This window comes from Gavialis gangeticus, unplaced genomic scaffold, assembly GCF_001723915.1.
Source record: "Gavialis gangeticus isolate Ggan-Ray unplaced genomic scaffold, GavGan_comp1, whole genome shotgun sequence".
NCBI lineage: Eukaryota > Metazoa > Chordata > Crocodylia > Gavialidae > Gavialis > Gavialis gangeticus.
Window position 1 is genome coordinate 28082416 of NW_017728994.1, and position 13354 is coordinate 28095769.

The 13354-nt window shown below is 47.7% G+C and overlaps 1 protein-coding gene across 2 annotated transcripts in view; it reads left to right on the forward strand.

Moving 5' to 3' along the window:
• Positions 1 to 13354, forward strand: part of LOC109287406 (cytochrome P450 2C19-like) — a 35847-nt gene that overhangs the window by 15864 nt on the left and 6629 nt on the right. For both annotated transcript variants that reach the window (XM_019502486.1, XM_019502485.1), the window contains 6 exons: positions 1973 to 2122; positions 3497 to 3657; positions 5418 to 5594; positions 6216 to 6357; positions 7958 to 8145; positions 9952 to 10093. In XM_019502486.1, coding sequence (XP_019358031.1) covers positions 1973 to 2122; positions 3497 to 3657; positions 5418 to 5594; positions 6216 to 6357; positions 7958 to 8145; positions 9952 to 10093 — 960 coding nt within the window. The remainder of the gene's footprint in view (positions 1 to 1972; positions 2123 to 3496; positions 3658 to 5417; positions 5595 to 6215; positions 6358 to 7957; positions 8146 to 9951; positions 10094 to 13354) is intronic.

A 13354-nucleotide genomic window follows, 5' to 3' on the forward strand; every position in this document is an offset into this window, starting at 1 on the left:
TAATATACTCTCATTTAATTACATGGTGGATGGCAGGTGGAGTGATTTTGGGAGGGGATATCAGATCCCAGTAGTACCATTACTATTTGCCAGTGCAGAGGGAGCCTTGGCTGTCTCTACCCTGGCTAGTTGAAAGCTGGATGCCCACATGCAGCGCTGACAATCAGCTGGTGTTCCACCCTGCTGGACTGTCTTTGGTCCTGTTCGAGACCTGGGGCTGTCTGGGTAATGGGACCAGGAATCAGTTGATTTTTGGCTGCAACCCTGGACAGTCCCAAGTTTGGTTAACCTGGGGTTGTATGGGCAGATAATCAGGTGATTTTTGGTTCTGCATACCCTGGGTTCGAGACCCAAGGCTGTCAGGGCCAAAGCCACCAATCAGCTGATTGTCAAACCCCTGCACTAGGCAATGCTGGCTGAGCTGCCCAGTACTGGGGGAGCAGAGGCTTCTTCTCCTGCCTGGGACTTTAAATATGTCTTAGGCATAGGCAGAAATGCAGCTCCCAGCTGTAACTCATGATGCTTTGCAGGAAGCGCTGTGAGTTACAGCAATCCCCTCAACCCAACAGGTGTCTCTGTTGGATCCCAGGGGCTGGGGGATTCAGCTTCAATTTGGAGCTGCTGCGAGTCTGAACAGGAGGAGGGGAAGGGAGCAGAGGGATTTTGGTCTGGAGTTTTTTCAGTCAGTACTGGAGGGTGGTGTGGGTGGACTGAAATCCCGCCCCCGCTCTGAAGATAGCACTGGGAAAAGGGCTGGGAAGGGTGGGGTGCATGAGAGAGGCTGATGCTATGCCCTCTGTCCATGGTGGCCTTGGGTTTCCCTCCCGGGGACCCCTTGCTGCTCTGAAATTCCTCCTTTTGTATCCTTCCTCCCCCTCTGATGACTCATCATCTTTGGGCATCGTTGATTGGTATCCTTGTGCTCATCATACTGTCCATGTTCTGTGCTGTCAGCATACAGGCTTCCCTCGCTTTATGCTATACATGCATTCTTGGAAAATGACACACAACTTGAATTCACATAAAGGGAACCAATGTAACAAATAGGGATACATTCCAACACCTCGACTGTACTGACCCCCTCAACTGCACAGACATAGCACCATGCTGCTCCTGGGGCAGCTGCAGCTCCAAAAGCGTGGGCACCAGCTGCCCTGAGTGGCAGCTGCAGGCACTGCTGTCGGGCGGCTTCATGCTTCACAGCTCCTGGGGTGCCACACTGACAGAGCAGGACTGGGCCAGGCTGCAGGGTGCAGCAACCCAGCCAAGGCACCACCACCCAGCTCAGTCCCCTCTCCTCCCCCCGATAAGTTTTTCTTCCTCTGCCTATGGCATCACTCCCACAATGCACTGCACAAATCAGCTTCCACCACACTGATCACATAAGAGTGAATTTACCTCGCATATAACCAATTTTTTTGGTATAAAAATGCTCATTGCAAAGGAGTGAATTCATACATACAGAACCTGTATAAAGCAAGGGAAACCTGTATTCCTTTGTTTCACAAACATGTTACATACATACATCCTAATTTGGTTGTTTCTGATGTACTCCTAATTTGGTCTGTTCCCCAAAACCGGAAATCCCAAGGGCTCTGCAACTGGGGACGGCAACGTGGCAAATGCAGGGAGTCCCTTCTCATGTTACGGAACGCTGTGGTACATGTCTTCAATTTCCCAGCCTGTGTGTCTGCTTGCTCCTTGCCCGTGTCAGACACAGTGGGCTTTGAAGGAAACTTTGTTACAAACAGGCTTTTAGAAATCACTTTACCTTGCTGTTTCCCTGGACCATTATTCTAATACATATCTACTTTACCTATAAGCCAGTTCCCAAAAGCAAGCCTCTAAATATAATTTTCTAGCCATCAATAGGGTTCTGCCACAGGCTTTTGTGTATTTTTGGAATTACTTTCTGCCTTTTCATTTCCAGCCCTGTGTCCCAAGCTGTTTCCTCCTCTTATTCATTCTCCAGGGATTATTTTTAGCAATGGGGAGCGATGGAAGCAGCTCCGTCGATTTGCTCTCACCACCCTGAGGAATTTTGGGATGGGAAAAAGAAGCATTGAGATACAGATCCAGGAAGAAGCCCAGTATCTGGTGAAGAAGCTCAGCAGCACCCAGAGTTGGTTTCCTTTTTATTACAGTTATAAATTAAGGTTTAGAGAACACTAAGTTTGCAAAGTCCAGGGCAAGCACTCAGAAGTTGGGACTAGCCAGAATTAGCATGTCCTGTGTCACCTTAATTTGGAATGTGTGCATTATGATGCAGTCATCATGTGCCCAGTGCTGATCCAGTCATGTGGGAAGAAGGGGCTGTGGGCTGGCCCCAATCCAGGTGTGCAGGAGGAAAAGGTATGGCCCAGCCTCACAGGGAGAAGAGGATGTGGCCCAGCCGCATGGAGGGAAAGGGGGATGACCTGGCTCCAATCTGGCTGTGTGGGAGGAGGTGGCAAAGCCTTATGCATGGGGCTTGGGAATTTGGCAGTAGGGGGGATAGATGTATTAATTACTACTGTTTCCATGCTGCAAAATTTCCTGATCTGTGGGGAGCCCTGCAGACCAGATGCCATGGTGCTGTGAACCAGATTTGGCTCATGGGCCAGAAGTTGAGCACCCCTGGGTTAGACAAACACCTGGAATAGTTTAGACAGGGATGATCCTGCCTTGAGTAGGTGGCTTGCCTAGATGACTTCTGGAGATCCCTTCCAGACCTATTTTATATGATTTATATAATTAGCTGATTATTCAATGTTTGGCCCTTCATTATTGACTACATAAAATCCAAATTCTGCAGAGAATTCTTAAATTTCCTGATGCACCACCCAGCTCAGCCCCCTCATTTTCTATAAAATGCTTATTACTTTACTCTAATTATTTTTAAACAAACATTGAGGAATTGCTTTTAGTTCATCCTACTGAAACAGGCTGATGCTACCCCTATTTCACACACAGAAAAGCAGTAAAATCAAAGTTTAAATTGCTAATTACTTTGGGGTGCTCCATTGGAGAAGCCAAGGACCTGATTTTTCAGACTACTCAGCATTTTGTTGTATTTCCTATGTTCAGCGAAGAATTCCCCTTCACCCCAATTGCAGATGTGAGCATGCAGCACTTCTGCAAGTCAGGCTGCAGGTGTCTCAAGTTGACTTACCAGAAAAGACTAACAGAGTGGCCACTTGTAAAAGTTGCTTTATGTGACTTGCCTGTATCACACAGGAACTCTATGACAGAGGTAGGCTCCAGTCTCCAGTGCAACACTTAATTGCTGTAGCCAGTAGAGAATCCTCCCTCTCCATACAGTTTCCTGCCTCATTCACGAGGCAATTTCCAGCACCAGCAACTAAAGAAGCAGAAGTCCCAGTCAACAGTCACATCAATTCTTTCATATTCCTTTGAGAATTTCTGCCAAGTATTATTAGGTTGGGTCTAGAAAGCCCCACAGGAATAAAGTGAAGTTTATCAGTTTTAATCTTTTGCTAAATTCCCAATCTTCCAGAAATGCCCTTTGACCCTACTTTCCTGCTGAGCTGTGCTGTGTCCAACATCATCTGCTCCATCGTCTTTGGGAAGCGTCACAACTACGAAGACAGGAAGTTTCTAACTTTGATGGGTTTGATGAATAGCATTGCCCATGATATGAGCTCCCACTGGGGACAGGTACAATCAGAAATTCTGCCTTTGGCCCTTCTCTTATGAGTGATAGTCACTCACGTGTAGCAGACCAAACATAAGGCCCACATAACTGCCTCCGTTTTTCTACCTGAAAGCTTGCAAAGAATTTTTCCAACTAATTTTAGTTGGTCTAATTAAATATATCAGATTTACCCAAAGAACCTTGCCTGCCTACAACTTGTTTCAGCATTTGAGACCAAATTTCAGTGTTATCTCGGCCTCTGCTGGCCTGCTGCCATTCATTACGGCAAACATATTGTACTGTTTCTGAGTCATGGTTTCATTGGCTATACTGAGATCCATGAACTATCCATTTCCCCAGCTCCACATCATGACAGGAGAGATGAAAACCAACAAACAAGCATAAGATTATGTGGATGGACTTTCAGTTACACTGAACACACCTTATTTTGATCCACAAACCTCAGGTTTTTTACTTGACAGGAGAGAGGGAGAAGGAGTTGTCTTGTGTATATTCCCATTGACTATGTACTCAAGAAAAAGGAAGCAGCAGAAAAAGGAACCGAGGGTTTGAATAGATGCCACATTTCAAGCATTTCAAACACCTCTGAAGTGCTTCAAAGGGCAAGCCATACAGACATACATATGCTCTGAAGTGCTCTAAAAAGAGCTGCAGCATTCTAACACAATACCTGTTGGAGCACCAGCCCCTGCCTGCTACACTTGGAAACATTTCAAACATTACATCTGGCTGCAGACTTAAATGAAATAGCTTTCTTATAGAGGTATGAGCTCCAGAATAGCTCAGTTTCCTTAGAGCCACAATTTCCAGTCTTGAGGTCCACTCCAGAGTAAGGACTCTGGAACACCCACAGGTAATTGAAATGGATATAATATAACTTTGTGTGGGATCCTTGGAAAATGTGCAAATGCTCACACAGGATCCTACAGACAGAAAACAGACAACAGACCTGAAACCACTTGGTGATACTGGTCTTCTCTCCCTTGCTCCAGTATCAAAGTGATGCAAACTGGGCCATCTGGTTTACACGTTCTTCCGTGTCTATCACCACATAACCTATTACTGCACTTAGTTTAGGAGCTGGTTCCTCACCTCCAGACTCTGCCCCAAGCAGTTCTCATGCAATCTCACCACTCAGTGGAATGGGGTGGGCCTCGAGAGGTGCCTATCCACGTGCTCAGGGGTGGGGAGGGGCCGTTTTAATCAGAGTGGTTCCCTGACAGCTGTTCTAATTAAAACATTTAATGAGTTTTAGATAAAATGCCCCCACGGCCATTTTAAAAAGTGGGGTGCTTAATATGCGTTATGGTGAGGGGATGCTGGAGCGTTCTAATTAGAATGCAGAGCAGACTTGATTAATTGAGTCTGCTCCAATGCGTTCTAATTAGAAAGTGAACCAGAATGTCTATAGGCAGTGTAAGTCCCTGACGAGTCCCTCTGTTTAGTTATCAGACTAAAGGCCTGAGTTAGAACCCATTGAAGGCAGTAAAAAGGACGCCATCCCATTTGCTGGCAACTGATCAAAGTCTAAATACAGAAGCGTCCCAAAGTAATAGTAGGTTTTACCTTCAAATCCCAGATTCGTCACCATGCATAAAGATGCACAAATCTCAGTACAGTTGAAATATCAGAGCCCCAAACAACTCCTTTGTAATCTCACTGTAGTGGAAGGGAACGGGTATTTCATTCTTGGCTGTGCCCTGCTTCCTATGATCAAGGAGGTATTCTGTAACAAAGATGTTATTCCTTTCATTCCTTCTAGCTGTACCAATTGTTCCCATCTCTCATGGATGTCTTACCTGGCCCTCACAAGAAGATATTAAAAAATGTCGATGAGTTGAAAGAATTCATCTCAGAAGAGGTGAAGAAACATCAAGACTCTCTAGATCCCAGTTCCCCTCAGGATATTATTGACTGCTTCCTCACCAAGATGGAACAGGTAACCGGGCAGCATAAAAAACCCAAATGCTCATATTAAGGACTTGCAGTGAATACATTACTTTGCCAGGTAATGTGAAAACATTGGGCTGAAGTCACATCTGACTCAGGTCAACTTACATTAATTCCATGGGTTGACTTTAGCGGAATACAAATTCACAATGACTGTTATTACAAAAGCAAGTGCTCAGGTGTGAAGCCTGAGGTAAACATTTCAGCCGCCTGTTTTCTGTTCTTCTTTTAGTTCTCCAGTGCTGCCATTTAAAAAAAAAAAGCACTGAAGCTTTTTAGTCTAGCTACTTCTTTTCTTGGATTGGACAATACCATAAGAGACAGTCCTGCAACCACGTGGACTCCTTCCACTGCTGATATTAATCACTTTATTTGCAATTAATGATTGCAACTACTTATATTGATTATAGTAATTAAGAGGTACTGTCTGCAACACAGTCTGAAGAAGACTATTTCCCAGTAATAACCCCAGTAATACTGTTGCTCCCTGATGCATTACCGGAGGATTAATATGATTAATACTGCAGAACTGGGTAGAACTGGCTGGTTTGGAGCCTGTGAGTAAGAGCCACATATATTAGCTTGTCAGATAATCATGCCATTTCTCTAGGACAAACACAATGGCGAGTCTGAATTCCACCTGGAGAACCTGATAACTACAACATTTGACTTGTTCATTGCGGGAACAGAGACAACTAGCACTACACTGAGATATGGACTCCTGATACTCCTGAAATACCCAGAGATACAAGGTACAATGGATATGCCCCTCCAGCCACTTCCCTTGCTGTGCTCTGGCCCAGCACTACTTGTAAAAAGTGAAGCCTTCGTCCTTCGGGTTGCTCCGGTCCATAAAGGGCCCCTCCGCTAGACCTCGTGCTCACTTCCTGCGCTGCACCGGCCAAACTCGCCTGCCACGTCTTTGATGATGCTCTGGTTCAGTTTTGCCATCTGGCACATGCATGTCTGAAAGTGGCACCTTGTGTCTGTCGGTCCCCGGGGATGCAGAGGGCTCCTTCACCCCTACACCCTTGCCCTTGCCTCTGGTTTCAGGGTCCCCGCTGGCCCTGAATAGTCCTCAGTTCAATACCCCTTTTCCCGAGGGGTTCACCCTCGCCCAATTGTCCGCGAGGGTATGGGCCGACCCTACTCCGGCCGGGAGTCCCGGCCGCTGGGTCCCTACGGCCCCTTTTCTCCCGCAGAGTTCCCCTCTTCCCTCTGGGGAAGTGGGAGGGGGGGGGAATCCTCACCCTTTGGGGGTTGTTTTCTTCCCCCCCGGCCGGTAAAGCCCTCCCCCCTCATGCCAACCGTGCTGCCCCCACTCCTTCCTCTGGCTCCTGAGGGCCTCTCTCGGGCTGAGTTTCCTGGTGCCAGATGCTCTGTCCCCGTCCCCTACCAGGGTCTGACCCATGCCCCAGAACGTGCGGGTTCGGCGTTGGGCAGCTCACCTCCACCTGCCTCCAGTTCGCCGGCTGTTCGGGCACTTCCGGTTCTGCTGCCGCCCTTTCGTGGGCTGCCAGCCCTTTTAACCCGGCCTCTCTCTGACCCCACCTGCAACTGGTTAGTGATTGCCCCGTCTCTCGGGGCAGGGGCATGTCCGGCGCAGCGGATGTCCTGCCGAGACTATCCCCGGGGTCTCCGGGTTCCTTTGCTCCCACACACTACTGCCCCCTTCAGCCACTGCTCCATCCAGTCCATCCTGCCATCTCTGTATTGTTTTGTTCCACCAAGCAGACACAGTCCTAAGGCATCTTGTTCCTTTCCTCCGATCCTCAGAAGTGGTCTCAGTGCATTGGCAGCAGCACTAACAGCCCCAACAACCTCAACAATAATCTCCCTGTGTACTCACAGCCCAGAAATACACAGGGGAGGCTGCTCTGACTGTTCTGAAAACTTGGTCCATGGCATGCCTATGACTGTCACAGATCACCCCAGAGCAGTCTTAATGGAGAGTTTCTGGGTTTGGAACATAGAAGCTGGTGGATGGGGCATGCTCAAACCCATCCTGGCTGCAGCATGCTGCTACTGACCTGCAGACAAGCCCTTAGCTTCTGGCTCTACCAGCAGTACTACCTAGAGGTTTTAGGACATGGCTCCTTCCATTTTAAGTCAGTACTGTGTTCACTTCCACCATGTTTGTGGCCTAACCAATTTTGAATAATATCACCACATAGTAATTATATGATTTACATTTGGCAATAGCCATGGTTCAGTTTGGATGACACAAAATCAGTGAGTTTGGCAATATTCCTCATAACCACGATTTTAAAAATAATACAGCAGAGATTTGGACAAAATTGGAGAAGGCCTGTTCTTTTCTGTTTGTGTTAAAATTCCTTTGTTTCATGACAGAGAAAGTTCAGAAGGAGATTGACCTTGTGATTGGCCGAACACAAAGTGCCTGCATGGCAAATCGAAGCCAGATGCCCTACACAGATGCTGTGGTACATGAGATCCAACGGTTTATCGCCTTCGTCCCTCTAGCGCTTCCCCACAGCGTGAGCCAAGACACCCCATTCAGACAATACGTCATCCCTCAGGTCAGCCCCCAGTGTCTCTGTTTTTGGGCAAAATGAATTGCAAAACAAATTTGCAATTAAAGTCCTCTTCATTCCATTAGATGTTAATTTCTGAAGTAGGAATTAAAAAACAAACAGTTTTACACATTCCAGCCTGCTCTCTAGTGATGTAATCAGCTTCGTCCATGCTGAAAATCTCCCTCTCTTTAGGTTGTAGGCTGATAGCATTGCTGCAGCCTGCACTTCCCCATGGATCAGGCTGGTGGTTATCTTCTTCTAACCCAGGGGTCCCTGTGCAAAATGAAGATGGGAGGCGGCAGCCCCTTTAATGGGGCAGAAGGGTAGCTTATATTAGCCAGGCATTCCAATCTCCATGCTTCAGTTATTTGGCTTGAAAAATTGAAGTTAGAAAATTATTTCAATAAGATTTTGATTGATCTGGTGCACAGGCAGGTTGCGATTGGTTACACAATATATGTCAAGTCAAATATTGAAAATTATGCAAATCTTCATAGCTAGGACTACTATACTGGGCTGGGGCTGGCAGTACAAGTGTCTGGTGGGCTATTTGTAATGTCTTAGATGATATCATACATGGCATGCTAATGAAATTTGTAGGTGAAAACATAACAACAAGAAACCACCAACTACATGCTAATAGAGAACTCATACATAGAGCTGTAGAGGGATTAAAAATGTGAGTAGCAAAGTGTAGAATGATACAGCCAGTATATCTAGGATGATAAAATCCCAATACACTTAGGAAGAGAGGAAACCCAATATTTCCAGCAGAGAAAAATGACTAGATTGATTTTTTGGCTCTATACAGGGGCATGTCTGGTGGGGATATTGGTGGCAGTGCCCCATCCCGTCTGGTTGTGCAGTGCATGCACTGGAATGTCAGCACAACTCCCGCTGGAGCACCACACGTCGTGAGCTCCGAGCTCACCAGTTGATTGGTGCAGGCTCTGGCTGGTGCACCTGTTTTCACACAGCTCCAAAACAGAGGTGGTGCCCATCCCCTGGACTCCAGAACTGTGGGAAAGCAAGGCTCCAGCCAAAGCCTGCACTGACCAGCTGGTGAGCTTGGCTCTCAGCGCACATACAGAGGTCTGGCTGGAGCTGAGCTGACATGCCGGTGAGCTCAGGGAGCTCAGACAACTCACTGCACATGTGCTGTACAGCCAAAGGGGTGTGACTACACTCCCTTGCCATGATCCTGGAGTTTTATATAGTATTTACTATATATAGCATGGGTTTGTATAGCATATATAAACACCAGTATATTACATAATGGTTGCTGGCAAGGGAAGTCGTACATCTTCCATGAACAGTTCTAGAGTAATTGCAATGGTAACATTGGATTTGGTACTGAGCAGGTTATTGGAGAGCAGAGCAGGAAGCAATGATCAGGTAAAGTTATGAGGAAAGAATAAAAAAAGTTAAATTTGCATAAATGAGCAGGCTGTTGTTTCAATTTCACTGAATAATAGACAAGAAGGGACATGATCATGTACAAATATATGCAAGGAGGTAAACACCAAAAAGTAAGAGGACTCATGTGGAATGACACTGGCCTCTAAACAAAGAGCACTGGAGTAGGATGGCCTAAAACTAAAACTGTGAGGCTAGGTATGAAAGACAACTGCCCTAACAGTAAGCATTGTTAGGGTACTGACAAGTCTTACCTAGCAAGTGGCAGATGGATGCTAGAGAGATGCAAGGAGCTATGCTCTAAGGCACATCCCTGTTTTCGGAAGAAAACTGGAGGGTGTCATTCAACCAACCCATTCTTTGATCCTCTCTTTTCTGCACTTGTTCATTCAGGGCACCACTATTTATCCCATTCTGAGCTCTGTCCTTCATGACAGCAAAGAATTCCCAAATCCCGAACAATTTAACCCAGAACATTTCTTGAATGAAAATGGCACCTTTAGGACAAGCAACTTCTTCGTGCCCTTCTCTGCAGGTAAGAGAAGCCATCTTTATTTCGGGTCCCAGCTTCAGCTGTCTCCACCCTCTTCTTGCTCAGCACTCAAGCTCCTCTCACCTTTCCTTTTCAGTGCAGCAACTGGGGAACTCTTGCTGTTCTCTCTAACTTGTTCCAACTTCTCCAAAACTCTATCCATACATAAATAAGACAGTCAAGGGGCTAAGGGCTCTATCTAGCCAAAAAAACAAAGGTGTGAGTGTAGCATGTTATAGCTAGTGTTCTGCATTCTCAGTTTTTACCAGTTTTCACTGATAAATTCCCATTCCCCACTTGTGCTAATTAATAGGGATTTGAACTGAAAAATGGGTGGTGCTGGTAAGCTAAAAGTGCTGCTGTGCTGGTTACCTGAGGCACAGGTTTCTGGCTGGATGGGGGGTGGGTGGCAGTGGCTGCATGTGGAGCTGGGGGCAGGGGGTGGCAGTGGTTGCACTGGGACCAGGGGAGCCGATACCTGGGGGCATGGGGCTCCCGGCGCTGACCCCAGGCGGGGCGGGATGGGCCACGGGAATTGCTCCAGGGACAGGCAGATCCAAGCTGCACCCCGGCAGCTCCAGCTTTGGCCCTGCCCCAGGCACTGGGATCTGCAAGCCCTGCTGGGTGGGGGGGCAGACTGGAGAGCCTGGCCCCACTCCACTGCACCCAGCCACTCTGCACGGGCCTGCAGGGCTGGAGCTGCTGCCTGGGGGTGCGGGGCTCCTGGCTCTGACCCTGGGAGGAGTGGAGATGTCAGTGCCAGGGTTGGGTCCTCCCCCCCCCACATCTGGCCATGCACTATTCCCCCTCCCCCTAAATGCCAGGGCAGCCCAGCAACAGGCTGCTGCAGCAAGGGGGTGGGGTGTGAACACAGCCAGGGAAGAAAGGCAGGGTGCAGCACCATGTGCTTCCTGCCACTGATCCAGGGGCATGCACCCCCCAGGAAGAGCCTGGCACAAGCCCCCACAGCCCACAGCCCTCCCAGGGGGCTCAGAGCAGCAAGAGCTGCACCCCACACCCCACACCCACTAACAGCTCTCCTTGCTTTGCTCCCTGCTGCAGCCCTGGGAGTAGCCAATGGGCTGTGCTGCACCCTTCCCTCCACCCCTTCCGTAGTCCCAGCTTTACTCCCTCCTTCACTGCCGATTTTTCCCCGATTCAAACTGGGTTTTTTTCCTTTTCTTCCTTTTATCCTGATTTCATCCCAGTTTTTATGTTTCAAAGATAAACCCTGAAAAATTCCCAGACTGAAAAAAAAAAAAAAAATTAAAGCTGAGAATGTGGAACACTAGTTATAGCATACAAAAGCATACAGGTAACACGAGTAGTGAAGACTTTACAAGGTTCTAACGAACAGAACAAACTCTCTAGGGGCCTCAGGTACACATCCAGGTTGCTAGCAATGCTGCATACTACAGTTCCCCACAGATAAGGCTGATGGTTGTCTCCTCCCAACTCAAACAAAATCTGCTAGCCCTTTCAGAGTCCAGTTTATGCTCTGCGTCCTGCCATAATTTGTTATGATCAATACCAACAACAGCAGAACCTTTCAAGTAGGACATTTCACAGCCCAGTGCCTCCCCAAGGACAGAATACAGCAATTCTCCTGCTCCCACTCCAGGTCAGCTATCCTGGCTGGAGTTAATAATCTTCTACCAATTCCCATGCATACTCCTGAACCTCCATCCCTTGAACAGTCCTCCTACCATCTTCACCTCCTGGCTGCTTTCATGGTTTCACTCCCCAGGCCCTCTCACCTGCAAGCTCTCTCTCTCTCATGGAAACTTCCTTACAGGCTAAGATCTTTAACATGCCTTCTCTAAGGTGGTCATTGTCTTTATGCAAAGCCCCAACAGTGCTCTCCTTAAATTCTACCTGTAGCACATCCCTTCATGTCTCTCTGCATCAGCAACTCTCCCCTAGCACTTTCCTGGTGTCACACTGCCCTCTCCAGATAGCTCCTATCTGCTCCCTGCCAGCTTCATCCTGCTTCCTTCTACACATCTCAAATCACTCTGTGACACTCCCCCAGACCCTTTAAATGATTGGCTTCTTTCTTCTCTATGCATCTGTTCTTCTACACCTCTGCCCCACCTTGCATCCACCACACTGCTGTACCTCCTGTCCTGCAGGCTAGGTCATCATCTGTCCGTGACCAGGTCCTGCTCTTTGCTCAGCATGATTCCTCCCTGCTGCTCCTTGAGTTTCCCTATTAGGCCCCACTCACTTTTCTTGCAAAAGCCTGATCACTATCAATCCTAAATGTCCCTCACACCCTGATAGAGCCCTAAAACTCAATTCAGATCCATGTGTGCAAACTAGCCATGTGTGCAAGTCAGAATTGACTCAGATATATACACGTACACCATCATGAAATTGCTGAGTGAAAGGAGAATTCAGCCCTTCCTGTCTCATTTCATTACATATTCATGAATTTAGGGATTCTGGTTTTCTCTTTTTTAAAACAGCAAATTCTTTGATAAAAAATCCCAAATTCTCTTACTTAAAAAATCGAAAATCCACATTTTTCCATGATAAAAATGAAACATCACCCTATAAGTATCAGTTGAACACCATGTTTTATTGCTATATTTACAATTTTAACACAATTTAGAAGTCTACTAGTCCCTCAATCATTATAATAAAATAAATTCTAAATACCTTTATATTTTGGCATTTGATTTTGGTTTTTTCATCATGGAAAATCAGAGCTTCCCCTGGCTCCTTCGCTCATCAGGACATGGGTCCAGCTGCAGCTGCCCACCCACCTCCAGCTACTTTGTGGTAGTGCCCTGCCCCTGCCCCTCACTCCCAACCCACAGCAACCCCAGCCCTGCTGGTGCCCCTCACTCCCAACTTGCTGCTCCCCACACCCCAGTGTATGAACAAGAGGGTAAGTATGAGAGGAAAGAGGGGTGTGGGCACAGATGATGCACTGGGGAGGGCACACATGACAGGGCAGAGGAGTGGGGGGGCACAAGCAATGGGGGCCATGTGCCCCCCAGATTTCTGCACCTACAGTGGGGTGCAGGGCTGCAGCCTGGCCGTATCAGCTGCCAACAGGAGCTGCTGCTATGGCACAGTGTATGGGATCTGGTACAGGAGGGAGCACTGTGTCACAATGGTCACCAAAGTGAGGCACCCCCTCCCTACTCAACAGTAGTAAGGGCCACAACTCCACGCTGCCACCACCACTGTGTCTCACCTTGGTGGCCGTGGCAGTATGCCACTCCCTCCTGCACCAGCTCCTGCCCACCAGGCCGC